General features: G+C 33.7%; 2 protein-coding genes across 2 annotated transcripts; one reads left to right on the top strand and one right to left on the bottom strand.

The window, feature by feature from the left end:
- Positions 1-556: 556 nt before the first annotated feature.
- LOC109797475 (transducin family protein / WD-40 repeat family protein) lies at positions 557-7,100 on the bottom strand. Its single transcript, XM_020357524.3, has 4 exons — positions 6,181-7,100; positions 5,266-5,367; positions 1,078-1,713; positions 557-951 (listed from the first exon to the last, which is right to left on the bottom strand). Exons 1-4 carry the CDS (start codon positions 6,838-6,840, stop codon positions 778-780), a joined length of 1,572 nt encoding a protein of 523 aa, XP_020213113.1. The 5' UTR covers positions 6,841-7,100; the 3' UTR covers positions 557-777.
- Positions 7,101-11,070: 3,970 nt separating this feature from the next.
- Positions 11,071-17,795, top strand: ALE2 (Protein kinase superfamily protein). The gene is made up of 8 exons (XM_083059276.1): positions 11,071-11,523; positions 13,274-13,387; positions 13,470-13,568; positions 14,176-14,544; positions 14,622-14,885; positions 15,586-15,975; positions 16,075-16,315; positions 16,808-17,795. Exons 1-8 carry the CDS (start codon positions 11,403-11,405, stop codon positions 17,517-17,519), a joined length of 2,310 nt encoding a protein of 769 aa, XP_082915402.1. The 5' UTR covers positions 11,071-11,402; the 3' UTR covers positions 17,520-17,795.
- The last annotated feature ends 1,669 nt before the right edge of the window (positions 17,796-19,464 follow it).

Genomic DNA, 19,464 nt, shown 5'->3' with positions numbered 1-19,464 from the left:
TCACACGAAAAACAAAATGTAAATCAATTGCCACATTTTCAAACAAAATACGGGAACTTTACCCGAAATAACTTTTTTTCTGCAACATTGTATCATTTTGAAATTTAACAGTAAAAATAATGGATAATTTATCAAAAACCTAACTTCTAAACATAAATATTACAAAAACAGATAAATATTGAAACCATCCAAATATATATATTATATATATATATATATATATATATACACACACTTGATTGCCTATAAACTTAGCGTGTATAACTGGATTAATATTAAAAAATATTTATTTGTTTATCAACATAATTTTTTTTAAAAATAATAACTTCATAAAATATAAGTATTGTCGTGCAAGCACCCGGTTAGGAGGCCGCAAAGTATTGAGTGCAGATGTGATGATTATGCCTGTCTCTGGCAACAGGGGTCCTACAGCACATGCTGCCCATAAATCCGTCTAATGACTAGCAAACATTTTATTGCGAATAAACGAATATGCTGCTACCATTTCGAATCAGGGTAAATCCCGACTTCAACCCACCAGTTTCTGCACAGAACGGGACAAAATAAAGAGTATACTAACAAATGAAGGAAAGGAGATATACAGATGGGAAATGTACGCCCAAAATTCCAAAATTCTTGCATGGGTAAACTACGACTTTACAAACTCATGCTGTGACCTGAACAGGCATTGGGAAGGGGAAAAAGAATAAACTCGTATATGCTACCACACTACACTAGGCTTCAAATTTAGATATGCAACGTGCTCATCTAATCTACTCATGTTGCCTTCTTTTTTTTTAAGCTGGGTCCCCATATACGAATTGTATGATCATCACTTGCAGATGCCAACATTTGTGGCATTTTGGGGTTCCAGCTCACACAGTTAACAGTCGTGGAGTGCCCAGATAGAACCTCTATAGGCCTCGAGTTCCGGCAGTTCCAAATGTATACCTGTATTACGTTAAATTTGGAGGTGATTTAACTATTAGTAAAATGTTTACTAAATAACAATGCCTTGTAACACAGGTAAGTTATAGGGAATGTCTATATAAGCACACCAAGAAAAGGGGACCATACCTCTGAATTCTCACTACCACTGGCGATAAATGTGTTATTCAATCCACCAAAGCATGACCTTATCACATATTTGTGTTGCTTGTGGCCCATAAACCTCAGGGGCTTTTCCCATTTCCCGGCCACATCCCACATATGAATCTCTTGGCTGTTTAGATTGACAATGAACAACTTACTATCTCCTGAAACTGAAAGGGATGTGATTGGGTGCTCCTCTGAAATAACTTGCTCAGTATTGGTTGCCATATGCAGAATTCGAATTTCTTTGTCCACGAATATGCTGATAAGATACTCGCCATCTGGAGTAACAGCAAGATCTACGACTTTGGGCATCCTCATTCCTCTCCATGATTTGATCACATTTCCTTCACAATCCCACATGCAGACACCCTTCTCGGGGTCAGAACTGCCACACGCAAACTGTTTTGAGTTGGGAAACCAGGCACAACAGCTGACAACAAAGCCTTGATTCCCGAATGTTTGCTTGCATGTACCTGTTTCAACATCCCACAGCTTTAAAACTTCCGTGTTACCACATGTAAGCAACTTGGTGTCATCAGGACTCCATGCTAAAAAAGATACAGCCTGTTGGTGACCACAAAGTGTATGTTTCAATGTCAATTTTCCATCCTCCAGCACCTGGAAGAAGTATTCAGAACATCAGAAATGTTTGAAAGTGTGTGTTGTGATGAGCTACAACCAATTTTCTTTTAAGAACTGTTGAGCCACACATATCTTCCAGTATCATTGATCCACAGACAATTAGAGAGTAATATCAGTTGACAAAAACTAACTTCTAGCTTAATATTAGTGATTAATTATTCTAATATAATCAACATGAAAAATAATTGATCATATTCTATCATAAATGTTAATATTCTATTTCTAACAAGAAACTACACAGATCTAATGTCAATGAACCTGTCTTTGCTACGAAATCTGCATTCCTTTTGGAGAAACAAACCTATAGATCATTTACAATAATGAAGCTATGACCAACTTATTCATGACCAGGAGAATAAAAATGTGTTTTACTAACAAGCTTATTTTCAGTTTTTATCAGCTCAGAAAGATTACCATCTTCCACGGCAAGTATTTTACTGGATTCTCCATTCAACAAACGAAACATCATAATATCTTATAGACAACTAGACAGAAAGACAGCAGATTGATAGATATTGGAGCCTGTTTGTATTATACTCCAAACTCTGTTTCCTTGACAGCAACATGATTTTTTTTATTTGGGAATTTTGTCTCAACTCCATTTGGAAGTATCCAATCAGGCCCTTATGAGATAGGATTTTTTTGAGTTGGCTATTGAAGTTGGCTCAGCAAGTGACCTAAAAGCATTGATCATTTCTATCTAGTAACTAGTAGGTTAAATACCTCTTTTGGTCCCTTACAATGTTTTTTTGTTTCAATTTAGTCCCACTTTAATTTTTTGTCTCAATTTGGTCCCCAATAACTTAAATTAGTGCAATTTGGGACTTCCGTCCAAATGATTTAGACGGAGTTAATTGTTGGCCACGTGGCATCTACGTAGATGCCACGTGGATGCGCACGTGGACGCCAAAATTCCGGAAAAAAACCTGAAACCAGAACGGCCCGTTCTGAAACCAGAACGGGCCGTTCTGCTTTTAGAACGGGCTGTTCTGCTTTTAGAACGGGCCGTTCTGATTTTAGAACGGGCTGTTCTGAATTCAGAACGGGTCATTCTGAATTCAGAACGGCCCGTTCCAGAACGCCATGCTTTTTATTGTATTTTTTTTGTTATATCTATATTAATAAATATATAATAAATAAAATACAATAAATTAATATTCATTTATGAATAAAACTATAAAAAAAATCAAATAAGATAAGACCTTCCAAAATATTTCTTTGATTTGAATTTATCCGGTTTAAAATCTTGACTAAAATGCCGCAATGTATTTCAAAAATTGAAAATAAAATTCAAGGTTTAGGGGTACCTCCTCAAGAACAAGTTGTTATTGTTGGGGTACATCGTCAATGACTTCAAGGAAAAACACTATTTCGTTTTATCCTTGACTGTATAGTGTCAATTTGGTAGTAAGTGGTTCACTCCAGTTTAATTAACAATGAAATAAAACTTGTTACCATTGTCCTTAGTGATACACTGCATCATCCTTAATGATATACTGTATAGCCCAAATGTTTAGCAATTGAAGTTATTAATCCTCATTAACAATATTACCAAATCTAGTGTTTGAAATGCTTTGTATTTTAATTTTTTTGTGCAAGAAATCTGGACCAGAACGGCCCGTTCTGAAACCAGAACGGCCCGTTCTGGTTACACCGTTGGTGTGTTAATTTTGGACCTGGAACGGCCCGTTCCAGTTGCAAATTTTACACACCAATAGTGTAACCAGAACGGGCCGTTCTGGTTCCAGGTGTATTCAAGTATTTTTGGATCCACTTACGTGACATCTACGTGGCATCCACCTGGCATCCACGTGGCTACCAGTTAACTCCGTTTAAATCATTTAGACGGAAGTCCCAAATTAGAACGATTTAAATTATTGGGGACCAAATTGAAACCAAAAATTAAAGTGAGACTAAATTGAAACAAAAAAACATTGTAAGGGACCAAAAGAGGTATTTAACCTAACTAGTAATATCAAAACTAGCATTAACCCTTAGCTCAAAAGATAAACCCATCAATATAAATTTAATAGGTTGTCAATGGTAATTAGGGTGTACATTTCGCATATCCATACATATATCCACAGATATCAGAAAGGACACCAGTGTCAGAACACAGGAATTGAAAGGATACTACTCTGATCTTAAAGGTAAAGAACACAGACATAAATATAAAGCAAATTTTCAAATAGAGAGAGAATTAAAAGGCACATCTGCACAATAAATCCCTCAAATCCTCATGCATTTTTAATTTAGCTTATGAATAATATATATGGAGATACAACATTCTTAAGGATTGATCATTTTGCACTCTGCACGATTCTAGGCTCTAGCTACAGCATATTTAACTTAAGTAGAAAATGTTCCAGATAAAAAACAAGGCCTTATTCACCAAATGTATGTGGTCCTACATTTGGAACAATCACACTGATGTTCCCTGCCCCCCTAAAAATTGCAAATCTTGTTCTGTTACAATTTCTGTGAAAACACTATTTTGGAACCTTATGCTTTCTCTCCTGTCAAGTGGAAACCCCTGCAACCTTACCAGTAACCACCTCAAGTTGCTTCCACAAAACCCTCAAATGTAATTGTGATTTATGAACTGGATCAAAGATTCAGGACTATTGCACTAAATAAGGGGATAAGAAAGAGCATTGGGACTGGGAGATTATAATTTATAAGATTTTTTCTTTTTAACTTTCATTGTGATACTCCCCTGGAAATCATTCAAATGTTTCACATCCATGAGATCCTCCCTTTTTGCAGAAATAAGCATTAGTATGTAGTTGTTTCCTAATTTGTAAACTTCAACCTTCATAGCACCAAATGGCCATCCTTGTCCAATTGAAGAAAGAAGACAAACTTTAAAGATAAATTTCAATTTTAAAGTATTAAAACTAATACAGATTCCATAAATTAACAAAGCTTTAGTCACTGGAGGTTTGCTATAAGGTTCCATGATGGCATGCCAGATTATTCATTTTCTTACCATGCTATAACAAGAATGTAACACAAACCCTTTCCATGATAATAATGTAAGCTTCAAACCAAACAAGAGACATCCATCCATATTAGATTCTAACAAGTTCTGGATGTCCATTTATTTTCCCATTCATATTAGCAACTAATGAAACAAGAAACTCATTCTTTCTTTCTTTTTTTCATAAATTCCAGAGTCCAGACATGATAATAAGCTCTAAGTATGCTTTCCTTCTATAGTTTATCCCTTTCTTTTGTGGTAAGCTCCAAAACATAAACATATGAAGTTCAATAGATGAATAAAAAATATCTTCAACCATTTGAATAATCTTTAAAAACAATAAATGTTTGTTATTCAATCTAAATGACATTAAAGGTGGGGTATTTAAGATATATTGCCATAAAATGAACCTAAATTATAGTGAATATACAATATGTATGAGTTTGCGAAACACTTTTTTCTCAAAGACTCAAACTTAAAAAAGTCATTAATTTGGATGAATCTTCTAAAGCTAAAATAAATACTTTTATATGACAACAGTATGATACCTTCCATATGATGGCTGTGCAATCATTGGATGAAGAGGCTAGGTACTCCCCATTATTAGAAAATTGAACAAACCAAACTTCATTTTTATGTCCAGTCAATATCTGCGGCAATGGAAAGAAAAAAAAATGTTATTTAACATCTAAGGCATGCAATATCACTTGTTAGAAAATATTAATTTTGAAATTTATGTCCATCATTCCAAATCTTATTCATCTTTTGCCACACAAAAGTTGTCACCATACTCAATCTCTAGGCATATACCCAAAAAAAACCCTCCAAAATAGGCATCAAATGATCAGGAAAACAGCCTCATATCATACCAACCTCAAGACTTGCTATGCCTATAGTATTAGAAATTCCAATAAACTAAGGTGCAAGAAAAATATGGGTTGTAGTTTCTAGTAAGCACAAATCATACATTTCCTGCTTAAAATATATCACTGAAACTCATAAGGCAGCTTGCTTGACCAGCTACATACTTCTCCTCCTTCATATAACATTTTCCCCCTTTTCACAATTTCCAATGGAAAGTCCAAAAGATTATCTGAGCCCAAAATTGACCAAAAAGGATAAAGATTCTTCAAAATCACAACCAACAAATGATGCAAATAAACAAAATATATCCTTTTCAACAAAATATCCAATCGATGCAATAATTTATTAGACAAGAAACAGAAATCCATGATTTAAAACAAATTTAAAAGACAACGAACACAAATTCTTAATTTAGATCAATAAGCAGCAGCGTATATCCTACATAAACTTGAAATCACCCATTAAATCATCCTTCGCAAAAAAACAAATTCTCAAATAGAGGTACTTCAACAAATGACAACGGTCATCAACTAACAATTGAATAGAACAAATAAATGAATCTAAACATGGAATTGGAATTCAACACTACGCAAACTCGCCTGAGTCGTCGTTGTAGGAATCTCATCCCTGCTGCAGCAATGATCCTCATAAAGCGAAACCGTATTCGATGAACTATGATACATACACGCATCCACCCAGGCAGTAACAGTACTTTCCACCAAGTGCTCCAGCCTTGCTTCAGGCACGACAATTGGAGGAGGGAACAACTTCTCCAAATCCCCCAACAATTTTCTCCTCAAATCATGCACAACAACATCACCACCACTGCCAACAACCGCACCCAACTCCCTATCCTTCAACGAAAGCAAGCACGTAGCCAAACCGTGAACTTTGTACTTGTCCACATCCAAGGCCGAAACCTGCTTCCTCAACACCCCCAAGGCCAACGCGTCCTCACCGCAATTCAGATACTCCATCACACACTGCCTGAAGACAAGAAACAGTGCGGATTCCGCGGTTTCACCCAACACATCCTTTATGGAATTGAGATAATCGATGCAATCGCCCAAGTTCCCGTTGAGTATAAGCGATTCAAGTAACTGAAACTCGTTGGACCAGTACGAGACACCAGACTCCGATTCCAAACACGAGGCGGAGTTGCTGTACCCTAATGAATACAGGCACTGGATTATGATCCTCACGAATTCATGCCTATTGATCAAGCCTTTGGAACCGAGCGCCTCGGAAGAATTCTCCATGCACGGTATAGAGGCATGAATATTGACCCTAAATTGGAGCTACCCCGAGAGAGGGAAGACGGTTCAAATCGAAATGGAGAGGATACGGTAAACCCTAGATGCTAAAAGACTGAGAAAAATTCGATGGAAATTGGAAGCATCAGCAGTGAGCAACACGAACTAGAATGGAAGTGTCTAGAAGGTACCCAAAAGCATTAAGATTGAAGGCTAAGAATAGAAATAGGATCAAGCGTAGAACTCAGAACTCAAACTGAAAATGAAAACAGGGGAAAATAAATAAAATGCTAATAGCACGTGATTGTTACCACGGGACGTCGAGTCGGGTCGGGTCGGTTCGGGTCTCTCTTATCTGTAACCACATGCTTCGGATCCACGAGGAGCACCACGTGCAGTTTCTTGCTAATATGAAATTAAAAAAAAATTACGACACTTTCTAACACTCACTTGTTAATATTTTTTATATTTATCAAAAATCACACGTTTTAATAAATAAAATGCACAATCCGCCAAAATTATAAATTTCGATCATAAATAAATATAATTTTTTTAAGTATATAAAAAAATGTAACATTCTTTTGTGGTTGATATTTTTGAATATATCTTCGAGTACCATAAGGAGTTAGATTTTCTATAGTTATTGTGGTTGTGTTAAAAAATGGGAAATAAAAAAGTAATCATAAAAGTCTTCTTCAATTAATGTGAAATTAAAAGAAGTAATTTCTTAATTAATATTTTATTCCCTGATGCAAACTTAAAGAACATTACTATTTTAACATTCATGACATGCCTATTCTATTAAGTGAATCTTTGGACGACTCTATAAAATTGAATTGATATTTCAGATAAATGCTTTTTAAGTTTAGTTTTGTTGAGGAAAAAATTTTGGGTTGAAATAAATTTACGTATATGTTTTATTGGATAAAAAGTTATTCTAAATTTTACGGTTAATTTACTTTTGGAATAAAAATATTTAATATAAATTATTTAACATAAAGACCAGTTTTAATAAAATGATAATTTAAAAAATGCTTGAAAAATAGCATAAAGTTTAAAAGCTAGCAAGTAATAATCACTAGGATTAACCTAATGAATTCGTGGGGAGGGATTAAGGTAGTTAGAAATATAGTATTAAAAATCGAACCGATCATCAATTGATTAAAGTACTCGGTCAAAGGTTAAACACGTAGATCACTAGTTAAATCGCATAACCCAATTTTTATTAATTTTTAAAAAATATTAATGTTAAAATTATTTTATACTTATAAAGTTCAATAAATTCATATCCTGTTTTAAATTTCAATTTCTATCTTATTTTAAACTATTTTTGTTTTTATTTTGTATAAAGAAATACATAATAAAAAATTACATGTTAAATTATATATTAATACAAATTAAAATATAAATATTGTGTACATATATAATATACTTGCAATTGATATCACATAATAATATATATAATATCTACATATATATTACATTATTAGATATATAATTTAAAATTAATAATATATTATAAAAGTTATTTAAGTTGCATATATTATAAATAAATATACTAAAATAAGTGGTTATTATTATGTTTGATAAAACTTTTTGCTCTTTCATTAACAGGATTCAATTATCATTGTTATTTTTATGGTTTGTAGTACCTTAAAAAAATTGAAAAAAAATTGTGATTGAACTAGTTTGATCCACCAGTTCATTGGTCAAACTAGAAAATTGACCAGTTCACTTTGATTTAAAACGAGTTGAATGCATAATCAATCTAACTCAAAACAAAATTTCTTATATGGGATATTCAACTTTCAAACAATACTCTCTCCTTTAGTGTTAAGTCAATTAGTATGTTTTGATGCTTACAACATTTTCAACATCAACACCTCAGCATACATCATCTATATACATTTACACATGTTAATGCATATAAAAATTAAACCACACCAACCATAATTAACATACCAATGTTATACACCTTATTTAAGACTAGCATACCAATGTTCAACAAGTTATTCAATAAGGGTTTCAGAGGACCCCATTTGCCTAACTTTCAAGTATGGGATTCAACAAAATCCACGTTCAACTTCATATCATACTCTCTTTGCCTACGTCTTGATCACACTTATTGCCCACCCAAATGGGTCCAATGTCACTCAGCTAGAAACTTTCAAGTGTTCTCACGTTTGGTGTCTGGTGTATATGAGACAGAAACCTCTTATTGGAATTGTGCCCAATGCAACATTAGAAACTTCCACTTGCAAATCATGAAAATTGCACACCAAAACATGAAATTCATAAGAACCAAGCATGCAATGCACCCAATATCTTCTACTTATCATTCACAACTAAATTCCAAGTTCAAATCACACATGCAACTTAACTTGCATCACAGGCCAAAATCACTCTCATAAACTAAAAACACAAAAAACTCAATATGCACCCAACTCTCACCTTAGATTCATTAAACAACCAAGAATTTTAAGAAATATAGCCACATAGTTCAACAGGAATTAAGTCTAACTTCTTTTACCTCACTCCAAGCATTAAGATGAAGGAGGAAGGAAAATATGAACTTTTGAGCTTCCACGAGCTTTGCAACCACTCGACTCAAATTCTCAACTTCTAAATGTTTTGGATCACCACATTAAGGATTAAAGGAACTTCTCACACCTCTAGGGGATCCAAAGGAATAAGTAAAGGTTATAGAATTTTATGCTTCTCACTCTACCATTTCTTTAAGGTCTTTAAGAATTTGAGTTTATAAGTCTCGGTTATTAATATAAACCTTGTACATATATTTTTTTCTCAATACCAACTGAACCTTTAGCTAATGACCCTCAAAATTAACAAGACTTCTGAGAGTTTTTAAACTCTTTAAGTCCCATAATACATCTCAAACACCACATAGATAAATAATTATTACTAAAAGACAATAATTAAAAACTTACAGTGTTACAATTTATCTATTTAAACTAAACAACATAGAATTTCACTCTATCTTTTTACTTATTTCACACTTCTTTATTTTTTTTCTTCTTCTATTTACTATTTTTTTTCTACAAAAATGAAATGTAAATATTTTGATGAATGAGATTTTCTCTCATAAAAAATCACTGAAGATATGTTCAGTTGAGATAATCTTGAGTGAAAAAAAGTATGTGAGAAAAAAATAAAGAAAAAATGAATTTTAATTATTCAAAAAAAAAGAGAAGTAATAGAAAGAATAGTTTAATATATCTCATAAAAGTCTCTCTCTATCATTGCCAAAATTTCGAGAAAAAAGGAATAAAAGAATTTATGACATGGTATTAAAAAATAAAATGACATATTTATATTATATTTTATTTTATTTTATAACTATATTATGAGAGTTAAATATTTCTTTATAATACACACCTACTTTTATTTATTTCTTAATTCAAACAATTATCAAAATCTATTAATTTTCTTTTGCTTTCTAATGCTTTATATTTTTCTTATTCTTCTTAAAATCTTCCATAATCCAAACAACATGTAACTAATCCCAATCGGTCAAGGCACTATCTATATATATATTATAAGTATCAGAAGTATTAAATAATGGATTGTTAAAGTTGTTCTTAGAAAGGGAGATATTAATGATTATAATAACACCAGGTCTTGTCGTAAGCTCATTATCCCTGATTCTAAAGTCAAACTGCCATTAATTATTCAGTGTATTGTTTTCGCTAAAAAAGTTAACAAAGGCTTCCTTGTTTTGTTATCATATTACTTTCCTGTTAAGTCTTTACCAGTGCGTAGGAGAGCATTTCACTCTCAAGATACATTTTCAATTCACATTTCTCGAAAACAATTTCCATTTATTATTTTTTTATGCATTTGAAAAAACATAATAACTGAAAATTTCCTCTCAAATTACAATATGATTTGGATCTTTGAGATACAAAGACTGGGGAATTTTTAATAACACGTGTGAGCAATATTTTTAAGAAAAAGAAAAGGCAGAAAAATATGCATATTTGTTTTGCACTATCAGCATGATGATTACAAAGTTAATAAGACAACATTTTATAATCCCCACCTAATTTTTTTAATAAAAAAAGCAGAGTAAAATAAAAATAGTATTATCAAGAGGGATGGGCCACCACGAAGCGATGTTCCCCGATGGCGTTTGAGAAGCGAACGAAACGGCTTAACACAGTGTCGTTTGGGTTTACTTTGTCCCACGCTCCCACACGTAGCTAAGCTATAAGTAAAGAGTGTTGAATGATGAACGTAGTAGCGCAACACAAAAACTGAATGCATCATCACTGTCAACAACACTCCCACCAGCATTAAAGGCTCTCAACTCCCCCCACCCTTTCTTCACCACTCTCTCCCCGTTCCAATCTCAACACTCTCGAGATCTCTCTCATCTTCTCTTTCTCTCTCTAGCTCTCCGCATGCGCATCGGTTACTCTGCCTAGATCTTCCACCGCATTTCATGGATCCGGAATCGGAGCCTCCTGCATTGTCTTCTCTCTCCTAGGGTTTCGCGCTTCCGTCTATGCGCCCTCTCTCTTCCTCCTCCGCCTGCTGCGGTCTCCGCCATGACCGCCGCCGGAATTTCTCCTGACGATGCTCTTCGCCGCTCTCGCCTTCCACCAGAGAGAATGCCGCTCTCGCGCTTCTTCCTCCTTGCTTTTCTCAACTTGCTTTTCTCTTCCCAAGGTACTTTCACTTCGCACTTTCGATGCTACTGTGACGGTCATTCTGTGGTGCTGCTGAAAATTGAAGTAAATGTGCAGTGAGTGAGGGATGTAAGAAACTAAGAATATCGCCACATGAGAGTTTAGCGTATTAGGTTCTGTAGTAGCTCTAGTTCTGTACTACTGTAGTCTGTAGTGTAGTCTGTAGCTTTTTCTTCTTCGTTACAGTATGAAGTGGATGTTAACACTCTCTGTTGCAACTTGGAAGTATACGCTACACGTGAATCGCTGAATGGTAATTGATATGTAGCAGTTACTTACCAGTTACCAGGTTCAAGGTCCCTTAACCGAAGACTGGCTTTCTACATGTCTGGTTTTTTATTTTTTGGTAACCTTGGTATTCTTACTAAGTATCCACCACCACGGGAGCAGTGTGTTGAACTATCTTCCATAAGAAGTAGCTACCATGGGAAACAGTGTGTTGGAGATTTCACATTTACTGGTGAAATGGTCATAATAGTGTATATTAAGCGGAGAACAGTACTGACCTTATAAGCTGACTTTGGAAGGTTGAATTAAACACATATTTAACTTTCTCAAGACAGTGACTAGATCTTTTGTACATGTCTGCTAGTTCTGTAGCTTACTAGCAGTAACTGAATTCTTGAATTTATATATATATATATATATATATATTTTTTTTTTTGTGCTGTGCTGTTTGGATTTTAGTTGGTTGGTTGTCAACAATTTATAATATTTTGTTGCTAAATTAGTTGCTACAAGATTTTAATTATGTTTAGAACAGGCTGAACAGCCTTCCGAATGTTTTTCTTTCTTTTTACCAGGTAGTTCTTTCTCTGCTATTCAGTACGGGTGGTATATCATTGTTTCCCTTGAACGTTTCATACATGGACAAACCTGGTCTTAATATGCCAATATATCAGATATTCAATCTTTCTTATTTTCTGTCACTGAATATAATATACTTTTTCTACCACTGGATTGCCTTGAGTATACAATTTGTTTTGTATTTTAATCTAATGACTCCATTCTGTAAAATTAGAACTATAACAATTGATTCATATACTAAACCCAGCATTGAATTGAATAGCTGTGAAACATATTTTATTTGCTTCTCCAGTCTCAGAATATATTGAATGATCTAATCCTTGCTTATAACTATTTCATTGTGGCTAATCTGGTTGTTATGTGTTCAGTCCCTGTTATAAATTTTAACCAAAGGGTCATTGTGGGAATTAGTTCTTTTCTAGTATATTGGCAAGTATACTTGGATATTGGGTTAAATCTTGTAGAAGATGACTGTGAAATGAAATGCATGTTATAACTATCTCTTTGATATTTATAAGCTTTAGTTTGAATGAATCCAATGCACTATTTATGTTTTGTGCTCCAATCCATATTGGATTGTACTCTTGTTTTTTTTTTTTTTGGGTGGTACAAATGGTAAGAAAAACAAAACTAATTCCGAATGAAAATATGAAACTACAACCAACAAAATCCATGAACTCATTCCCAAGTAATAATCTGCCAGATTGTCCAAGATTGATCATGTTGAGCACATCATTTAGTTATAAAATCCACAAACTGATGCTTTCCTGGAAAACATGCTTCAAACTTACAATCACACTCCATGCTATTAATGAAGAAGATTGAGTTGTTTTTTATTTTGTTTTATTTTTAAGAGGTACCTTTTAAGGTCCTTTCTATGGACACTTCTATTATGTATGACATAATAGGTTCTTTGAATGCAGTGAAGTCGTTTTCTCTAGGTTTGTCATTTGCTTCATCAGAACAAGCTAAAATATGGTTGCTTAAACCTTCTTCTGGACCATCTTCTGCACCAGTGCCATCTCCATCTTATCAAGGTATATTATCATATTTTTCAATAGCTTGCTATAAAACTTCAAATTGGCTTCATGTCTAAGGGCTAATCTTCTCTTATTTTAGGTCATCATGTGACTCCAAGACCAAGACATCATTATCATCACCATCGGCGTCACAACATGAGACCTCATGTAGTGGCTCCACCCCCTTCAAAAGACCAAGGTAATTTTTTGAATTTAGAATATCTTTCCCTCCTACTCTATTTGGGGGCAAAAATAGTTATAACATAATGTTCCCACCCCCCCACACCTTTTTTGGTGTGTGTGAAGGGGAGGGGGCTCTCTTTCCCTTAAAAAGAGAAGCTGGTCAAAAGGCCAAACAGAATATTATAGAAACTCTAAATAATAAAAGAGAATTTTTTTAATAAAGGAAAAGCCAAAAAGTAGATTGGAGGAGTTTTTACATTTAAGAAGAGAAGAGAAAAAATAATATTAACACATCTTATTGAGGAAATGTTTATTTATTTTAAACAATATTTGCCTCTTGATGTTCTTTCTAGCTGTCTTGGGTGTCTGATAATGATTGCTTGCATCATATTTATGGTAAAAATTATTTTATACTATATTTGCTTTTGGATGTTCAGCATGGTTTAATGGATTTAATTAATACAATAGGGCTAAATATTCATTTTTCATGCAAACTCAAATTAATAATTCTGTTAAATAAAGCCTTTCACTAATTGATTGAATTTCTGAACTTAGCATTTGTACTTTTGGCTCTTTTTTACTGTCTTTTGTATACTCATTTATACTGAAATAATCTCTGGCAGCGTGTGGCCAAATCTGTACTGATCCGCTCACATCAACTCCCTTTGGTTCACCTTGTGGTTGTGTATTTCCCATGAAAGTCAGACTTACACTGGATGTAGCTCCTTTTGCTGTTTTTCCAGTAATGACTGAGTTAGAGAATGAAATTGCATTAGGCACATATTTAGAGCAGAGTCAGGTGAAGATAATGGGTGCAACAGCTGACAGTCAAAATCAGGAAAGAACTATTGTTGATATTAACTTGGTTCCGCTGGGAGAGAAATTTGACAATACAACTGCAGCTCTGACCTATGAGAGGTTTTGGCACAAGAAAGTTCCTCTAAATAGGAGTCTTTTTGGCGATTATGCTGTTGTCTATATTATTTATCCAGGTATTTGTGTTTCTCCTTATAACATTTTAATTTACTGGTATCATGTTACTGCTTGAGACTGAAGCTGTTGGTATCAGGAATGCCATCATCGCCACCATATGGATCCTTAACTGGGAGCGGTCCCAGTCAAAGTGTTGATGGTATTCTGCCAGTCAGTGCCAATTTTGTCAGCAAGAACCAGAAAATGAGTCTAAGGACCATAATCATCATTGGTTTATCTTCCTTTGTACTCTTGCTGGTTTTGGTGGGAGCATTTTCAATTATTTTGAAATGGAGGAAGACTAGGAGACCATCAAGTGCTGTTGGCCCTGCATTCACATCATCCCTAAACAAGAGATCTGGTATACTTTTGAATTTCTTTTGAAAATTTTAAAATTATTTTATGATGTTTAATTTGGAAGAATTTTTTGTTTGATTACTAATCATCTATTGTCTACTCAACCATGGTGATTGCCTAAAATAAATTTTCCTGTTGACTGTGATTCCTTTTATAGTTTCTTTCTTTTAGTTTCTATGCTATTCTTGTTATGTGCATACAATTATATTTATTAAGCTCTATTTTACGAGTTTGCAGTGTGTTGATCTGTTTTACTTCAGAGTTTTTCCTACTTTTGTTATTTATTTGTTATTTCTGTACCACATTTCAATTAGGTTTCCTTGACTTACACGTGTTAATTTTTTCATATTTTAATTTCTTATATGAAAAATGGACAGCTATAAATTAGACTTGTTCTACTACCATATACATTCTATTATTGTCACATACAGGACCAATACTATTAATGAGATGTCTTCTGCCTTTGGTGGTTAGTGATTTATATACACCTGCAGTTCAAATATAGTAGCATAGCAATGGAAACGTTTTTATTTTATGTTTACAAATACCTTTTTCTATAGTATGTGAACTTGTATTTATGAGGTTGAAATCTAGGATTTACTTGTCCTTCTGTAAGTTTTAGTAATTTTATTGTTTTCTTGCGTATCTTTATTCTGTTATTTATGTAATAGTTGAAGTAAATGTCTGGATGCTTGCACTTGCAGGCTTGGGGTCTATGTTGTCAAGCAGTATTGCAAGTTCAACATCAGTGTCACTTATGTCCACAATGGCTACTTCCATTCTCTCTGCTAAAACATTTTCACTTTCTGAGCTTGAGAAAGCAACAGATAAGTTTAATTCAAAGAGAGTACTAGGTGAAGGAGGATTTGGACGTGTTTATAGTGGGACATTGGAAGATGGAGCTGAAGTTGCAGTTAAGCTGCTAACAAGGGATAATCAAAATGGAGACCGTGAGTTTATTGCAGAGGTTGAGATGCTAAGCCGTTTGCATCACCGTAATCTAGTGAAACTGATTGGTATATGCATTGAAGGGCGCAGGCGTTGCTTGGTATATGAGCTTGTTCGCAATGGCAGTGTTGAGTCCCATTTACATGGTAACATATTTTCACCAGCTCAAGACACGCAGCCCATGTACACCTTCTGTGTCTTTGCTACCTGTTAAATCATTTAAATGCTTGCTGATGATCTTGCAGGTGATGACAAAATTAAGGGAATGCTGGATTGGGAAGCACGGATGAAAATTGCCCTAGGAGCTGCGAGAGGATTAGCATATCTTCACGAGGATTCCAATCCCCGAGTAATTCATCGAGACTTTAAAGCTAGCAATGTGTTACTAGAAGATGACTTTACTCCCAAAGTTTCTGATTTTGGCTTGGCAAGAGAAGCAACTGAAGGAAGTAATCATATTTCAACACGGGTGATGGGAACTTTTGGGTAAGTGTAAAAACTGACTTCATCTGCAGTATTTTGAATAAGTAGTCTTAAACATTTCGAGAGCCAAATTGTAAAGTTTTTCAATAACTTGCAATATATAATATTTTTGAAGTTTTGGACATTATTTCAATTCTTGACTTTTTTCATTTAACGTGCATATATTAGGTTAAACTGTGAAAGATTCTAATGGTCAAACACAAGTCCTGTAGTTCTTCAATGACTTTCAATATATACTATTTTAAAGCTTTGGACAGTTTTTCAATTATTGACTTTCTTCATTTAACTTGCATATATATTTAGTTAATCTTTGAAAGATTCTATTGGTTAAAACACAAATTCTGTACATTCTGATTGGTGACCATTTTGAGATTCTCTACTAAATAATTTAGCTTTATGAACTGTAATTCATACATCTAATAAATGTTGGGAGGGTGCATTCTGTTTTTCATGCATTACAAATTCCAGTCTTTAATTTGATATTCAATTTTGCAGGTATGTTGCTCCAGAATATGCAATGACAGGGCATTTGCTCGTCAAAAGTGATGTTTATAGTTATGGTGTTGTGCTGCTTGAACTTCTCACAGGCAGAAAGCCAGTGGATATGTCTCAACCTCAGGGACAGGAGAATCTTGTAACTTGGGCACGACCACTATTGACGAGTAGGGAAGGTCTAGAACAGCTGGTGGATCCATCTTTGGCCGGAAGTTACAACTTTGATGACATGGCAAAGGTTGCGGCTATTGCCTCAATGTGTGTTCACCCGGAGGTTACCCAGAGACCTTTTATGGGTGAAGTTGTGCAGGCACTTAAGTTGATATACAATGACACAGATGAAACTTGTGGAGATTGTTGTAGTCAGAAGGATTCCTCTGCTCGGGAATCTGATTTTAGAGGTGACCTTGCCCCTTCTGATAGCAGTTGGTGGAATGCGGGAGGAGTAACCCCTCGATTAACTTATGGACAAGCATCTTCCTTCATCACTATGGAATACAGTTCTGGTCCACTTGAAGAAATGGATAACAGACCGTTTTCAACTTCAAGCTTGATTGGAGATGAAATGTCTTTACCAATTAAACATGGGAATAGATCAGGTCCCTTGAGAACAGTCCGAAGCAAGCTGTCCTTACATAGATTTACAGGAAGTCGGAGTGAGCATGGAGGACCTTCTTCCAAGCGCAATTGGAATGATGGTTTCTGGGTTTAAGGCTTGGGTTTTTTTCCTAGTGTTTTTGAAATGTACAGTTTCTAAAGGGATCAGAACTAATGATTGAGTGACTGATTTAGCTTAGGCATCTGAAATTTCTGCAGTTTTTATGTTATGGTTGAAGAGATACAGGACGTTGACAAATTTTGAAATATTGATTCATTATACAAGGAGGAAGTGTAACTTGAACAGTGTTGTAAATGCCTTGAATTGTATCTCGTGGCCTCATTCCATTTCCATGTCTATCAAAAAGAACGTGCCATGTAGCCAAAATAAGCTCCCTTTCACAATTCCTCTACTGTATTTTTACTTAGTAGCGGTATTTGCAAATCTAGTGTAAGCAGGTGTATAATGGGAAAAATTGTAATTTAATAGTTGTCATAGCCGTGCGTTTCCTTATTTACTCAACCTTATACCTTGTAAGATTAATATATTAGCTTCATTTTATACGACGGATATCACTTAGAAGTCGGGAAGAGAGGGAAGTGCAGATTCAGTTTCAGTCACGAGAGCTTGGATTTACTTTCTATTGTCAATTTGAGATGGCAGTATCCTACAGGCTAGTAGGCTACACTTACAGATCAAAGTCAATAGGTACGAAAAATATGATAGATTAGCGTGTAGTTACTATTTAAGGGTCTTTCCCTTCTTTGCTTATTCAATTTGTAGTAAAAGCATATTTAATGCAAGAATTTAATATGGATTCTTAACTCTGTTTTAGTGTTTTTATTATTATTATTATTATTTATTTTTTACTTTTGTAATATTTAAGAACACATACTAGTTTTCATTTCAATAGTAGAATCTAACTTGGGATATTAACTTATTATTAGTTCTATTTTGTCTCTGCTCATAGAGGAACCGTCGTTTTATTTTTGTTTAGCATTCTCAGTTTATTTTGTCTTCTGGTTTAATTTTATTATCTTAATATCCAAATCAGTTTTTTCTTCACTCCTCTTAGTCTGTTACATCACAGCTCCAAATTAGCTTTTATGTAACTCCTCTCTATTGGTGGCCCTGACCTTGAGCAGTCCAGATGGGGACCGCCCAGGATTGATTTTCAGAGGATAAAAAAAATGATTTATACAAAGAGTTAATCATGCATATTCTTACACCGATAACCAATCATATTTTTTAAATTATTTTATTTTATTAAATAAGCAACTAACATAACACTATTAAAAGATATGATTGGTTGCTAGTGAATTTTTTTTTACATTGATAATGTATAGGTGATTAACTCTTATACAAATACTAGCATAAAATAAAATAGGTTTTCATGTCTCTGTTATCTTTTTTCTTAAATAAGAATAAAAATGTGTATTTTGTTAAAGAAGCAAAAATAAAATAAATGATAAAAATAATTAAAGTTGAATAGGAGTGAGTGATTAAGAATTGGAGAATGTGAGCTATTTCAAATAGTAAATTAGAGATTTTAGTGAAATTTGAAGAACAAATTTAACAAGAAGTAAAGAAGAAAGATGATAAAAATTAAGTTAAATTATAGTTTTGGTTTTTCTATTTTTGTGAATCTATAATTTTAATTATTCTATTTTAAAATAGAAGCGTTTAATCTATCTATTAATAAAAAAACTTATTTACATTTTTTTTATTTCTAAATATCATACACTAAATTTCACATTATTTAAGTATAAGTAAATATTAAAATTTAATAATTAGTAAATATCAATTTAATATGTGAATCAAAATTTTGTATTTTTAAAATTAGAAGGACTAAATGTCTCTATTTTAAAATAAAGGGACCAAAATTGTGAATCGATGAAAATAGAAAGATTAATTAAAAATATAATTTAGCTTAAAAATTATATAAAAAGATTACGGAAAAGGAAGTGTTTTTGAAAGTTATAGAAACAAAATAGTATAAAAAAAAGTGTGCACTAAAAGACATTATATTTATTAATAGTATATATTAAAGTATTTTTTA

This window comes from Cajanus cajan, chromosome 6, assembly GCF_000230855.2.
Source record: "Cajanus cajan strain Asha chromosome 6, NIPB_CcT2T_4, whole genome shotgun sequence".
In the NCBI taxonomy this organism is placed as follows: domain Eukaryota; kingdom Viridiplantae; phylum Streptophyta; class Magnoliopsida; order Fabales; family Fabaceae; genus Cajanus; species Cajanus cajan.
Note: the sequence above shows the minus strand (reverse complement) of the source record. Positions and strands in the feature narration are given on the sequence as shown.

What these genes read in the sequence shown, in the direction of transcription:
- LOC109797475 (XM_020357524.3), bottom strand. Translation starts at nt 6,840, where the DNA reads ATGGAGAATTCTTCCGAGGCGCTCGGTTCCAAAGGCTTGATCAATAGG. An exon ending in GCACAGCCATCATATGGAAG is followed by an intron (nt 1,714 to 5,265) that starts GTATCATACTGT and finishes TACTTCTTCCAG; the next exon opens with GTGCTGGAGGATGGAAAATT. An exon ending in GTGGTAGTGAGAATTCAGAG is followed by an intron (nt 952 to 1,077) that starts GTATGGTCCCCT and finishes AACGTAATACAG; the next exon opens with GTATACATTTGGAACTGCCG.
- ALE2 (XM_083059276.1), top strand. Translation starts at nt 11,403, where the DNA reads ATGACCGCCGCCGGAATTTCTCCTGACGATGCTCTTCGCCGCTCTCGC. An exon ending in GCCATCTCCATCTTATCAAG is followed by an intron (nt 13,388 to 13,469) that starts GTATATTATCAT and finishes CTCTTATTTTAG; the next exon opens with GTCATCATGTGACTCCAAGA. An exon ending in ATCCCTAAACAAGAGATCTG is followed by an intron (nt 14,886 to 15,585) that starts GTATACTTTTGA and finishes TTGCACTTGCAG; the next exon opens with GCTTGGGGTCTATGTTGTCA.